Source organism: Leuciscus leuciscus, assembly GCF_965113295.1.
Source record: "Leuciscus leuciscus genome assembly, chromosome: 8".
NCBI lineage: Eukaryota > Metazoa > Chordata > Actinopteri > Cypriniformes > Leuciscidae > Leuciscus > Leuciscus leuciscus.
Genome location: NC_138732.1, coordinates 13225497 through 13228964, shown reverse-complemented (window position 1 = coordinate 13228964; position 3468 = coordinate 13225497). Strand labels below are relative to the sequence as shown.

At 59.9% G+C, this 3468-nt stretch overlaps 1 protein-coding gene across 2 annotated transcripts; it reads left to right on the top strand.

Annotated features, from left to right (window-relative positions):
• The first annotated feature begins 289 nt into the window (after positions 1–289).
• Positions 290–2811, top strand: LOC309504892 (uncharacterized protein). 2 transcript variants are annotated; one of them, XM_082178182.1, is made up of 2 exons: positions 290–1682; positions 1930–2811. In XM_082178182.1, the coding sequence occupies exons 1-2, from the start codon at positions 342–344 to the stop codon at positions 2773–2775; spliced, it is 2187 nt and encodes a 728-aa protein (XP_082034308.1). In that variant the 5' UTR covers positions 290–341; the 3' UTR covers positions 2776–2811. The 2 variants fall into 2 exon arrangements, with proteins under 2 accessions (XP_082034308.1, XP_082034307.1); XM_082178181.1 differs by having other exon boundaries at positions 290–1697; positions 1885–2811.
• Positions 2812–3468: the final 657 nt, after the last annotated feature.

Below are 3468 nucleotides of genomic sequence, written 5' to 3'. Positions count from 1 at the left end.
GCTTAGAAAGCCTATCATCTTCGAGTATATAAAACGAGCCTATGGCAAAGAAATGCCATGGGTCTGCGGAATTTGCATAGCGTAACTCCGCCCCACCCTGGGGGTATATAAGGAAGCGCTGGCAACATGCAGATATGTTTTCGCTTCGGAGCCAAGTTCAGCACTTCACTCCACAGCCACATTCTGAGTTATTCTGACAGCGAGTTCCAGCGAGTGCACATTCCCTGCTTATCTGTGCAGTGATTTGCCAGAGTTTGTGTGTTCATCTCCCTGGTCGCTTCGACACTTGTGGAGAAAATCTCCTTTCTAAAAGAGCTTGCACGCGGCACGTCTTTTTAAAGATGCCTCGCCCGTGCACTTCTGGTTGCGGTCTATTCATTTCTGACTCTGATGGGCACAATCGCTGTCTTGTGTGTCTGGGTATCGAGCACGCTAAGGCAGCGTTTGTGGATGAGTCATGTTCCCATTGCGGGAACATGCCCATCGCACGGTTGCAGTCGAGACTCAATGACCTTCATGGTAGAGTCCCCTCATCCGCACCCCGATCTACGAGCTCCGCGAGAGCTGGTACTTCGGCTGGCGGCCAGGGTGACCTGAGGGTTACGGTGTGGAACAAAGCGCAGACTATTCCACGCTCCACACCGCCCTCTAGCACTGTGCAACCCGTGAGTGTTCCGAATGAGCCCGCAGTACAGTCCTCTGACTTGCCGCGGGTCTCATTCGGCGCTCCAGAGGAAGATGTGATGTCGATCGCTGCATCACAAGGTGGGCAGGAGTCCTCGGGAGAGGAAGATTCGGCTGTGCTGCCACCTCCGGGTGTCCCAGCATTGCCCGAGTCTGATCCCGAGCTGACGGCCATGCTTTCCCGGGCAGCCGCGGCCATTGGTCTTGAGTGGTCTCCACCCGGTCCAGTGCGTTCGCGGTTGGACGATTGGTTTTTGGGTGCGGCCGCTGATCCCCGTCAGCGCCCAACCCCAATGCCTTTCTTCCCGGACGTGCATGAGGAGGTCACGAGGTCCTGGAAGGCACCCTTGTCTTCCCGCGATCGCTCGGCGACCTCCTCCGCCTTGCCTCCTCTCGATCAGGCGGCTGCCAAAGGGTACACTGGGGTTCCCCAGGTTGAACACTCTGTGGCCATGCAACTGTGTCCCCAGAGTGCTTCTTCCCGCAGCGACCCAAAGCACCCCTCCAAGACCTGTAGGTTCTCCTCCACCCTTGTGGCGAAGACCTATAGAGCTGCGGGTCAGGCAGCCTCCTCACTGCATGCCATGGCGACACTCCAGGTCTACCAGGCCCAGATGTTGCGTGACATGCACGAGGGGAGGACTGACCCAGGGCTCTTTGATGAGCTGCGTGCCGCCACCGACCTCGCTCTCCGGGCGACGAAGGTGACCGCACGCTCCCTGGGTCAGGTGATGTCCACTTGCGTGGTCCAGGAGAGACACCTGTGGCTCAACCTGGCTGATATGCGGAAGGCCGAGCGGACCCGGTTCCTCGACACCCCCATATCCCAGGCTGGCCTCTTCGGCGGAGCAGTCGAGGACTTCGCCCAGCAGTTCTCGACTGCCCAGAAGCAGACTGAGGCTCTTAAACATGTCCTGCCCCAACGGCCCGCTGCTGCCTCCACCCAGCCGTCGGCACAGGCGCCTCAGCCCGCTCGCCGCCGAGGACGCCCTCCTGCGGTCCCCCCCCCTCCCGTACGGCCCCAGCAGCAGCCTTCATCCGGGTCGCCCCGTGGAGGCGTCACAGCCCCTTCCAGCCCCGCGCCCCGCTAAACGCCAGGCCAAGCGGCGCTCCTGAGACGGGCTGCTCAGAGATGGCTTCCAGTTCTGTGCAGGAGACGGTAGCAGGGCCACTCCTTCCCCCGGTGGAGGGCCGGGGGAGAATCCTTGGTTTTCCCACCCCCGCTGCTCGTCCCTCGACGGGCAGCACCCTAATGTGGTTAAAGACAGAACTGACATACCCATCTCTGAGCACACAGAGTTCTCGGATGACAGTGCGCGTCGCTCACGGGCCTCGCCACTCTCGTCCCCCTCTGTCGCCAGACCCCTGCCAGAGCACGCCCCCGTGGGACGCTGGTCCTCCCCTGGCCTCCTCTGGCAGGACGCGGCTAATGACCGTGCCCCCGCACCGGGCCGCTATGCCACCCATGCCTGGGCCGGTCATTCCGCCTCACTGCACCACCGAGGGTACGTCTGTGGTCCGCATGACCCCGCTGGTACAGTTCTTGGGAGCCTGGTTAGAGCTTCCCAGACTGTCCCGCTGGGTCGCGAGGACCATCAGGCTCGGCTACGCGATTCAGTTCGCGCGATCTCCTCCCCGTTTCAGGGGAGTCCGCTTCACGATGGTCGGTGGCAATGCCCCTGTCATGAGAGCGGAGGTCGCCACCCTACTGGTGAAGGGTGCGATCGAGATTGTCCCTCCTGCCGAAATGAAGTCCGGCTTCTACAGCCCCTACTTCATTGTACCGAAGAAAACCGGTGGGTTACGACCAATCCTGGACCTGCGCGTCTTGAACCGCTCCCTTTACAGGATGCCGTTCAAGATGCTCACGGCCAAACGTATTTTCGAATGCGTGCGACCGCAGGATTGGTTTGCAGCGATCGACCTGAAGGACGCCTACTTCCATGTCTCCATTCTTCCTCGACACAGACCGTTCTTACGGTTTGCTTTCGAGGGGCAGGCATACCAGTACGCGGTTCTCCCTTTCGGGCTAGCCCTGTCTCCTCGTGTCTTCACGAAGGTCGTCGAGGCAGCCCTTGTTCCCCTACGTGAACACGGGGTTCGCATCCTGAACTATCTCGACGACTGGCTGATTTTAGCTCACTCTCGAGACCAGGTTTGCGAACACAGGGACCTAGTGCTCCGGCACCTAGCTCACCTGGGCCTTTGGGTCAACTGGGATGCACTGGCGCACAGCTGGCCGCGGGGCCGCAAATATGCGTTTCCCCCAGTGAGCCTTCTTGCGCAGACTTTGCGCAAGATCAGGGAAGACGAGGAGCAGGTGATATTGGTTGCCCCGTATTCGCCCAACCGCACCTGGTTCCCAGAACTAGTACTCCTCGCGACAGCACCTCCCTGGCCAATTCCTCTGAGGCAGGACCTGCTTCTCAGGGACGGGGCACCTTATGGCACCCTCGTCCTGATCTTTGGAACCTCCACGTGTGGCTCCTGGATGGGACGAGGTAGGTTTGAGTACCCTACCACCAGCGGTGGTGGCTACCATCACTTCCGCTAGAGCATTGTCCACGAGACATGCCTATGCGTTGAAGTGGAACCTCTTCGTCAACTGGTGTTCTTCTAAACAACAAGAACCCACGAAATGCCCGATCAGTGTCATGCTTTCCTTCCTGCAAGAAGGGTTGGAGCGAAGGCTGTCTCCCTCCACCCTGAAAGTGTATTTTGCCGCCATTGCCGCACATCACGACGCAGTCGAAGGTAAGTCCGTGGGAAAGCACGACCTGGTCA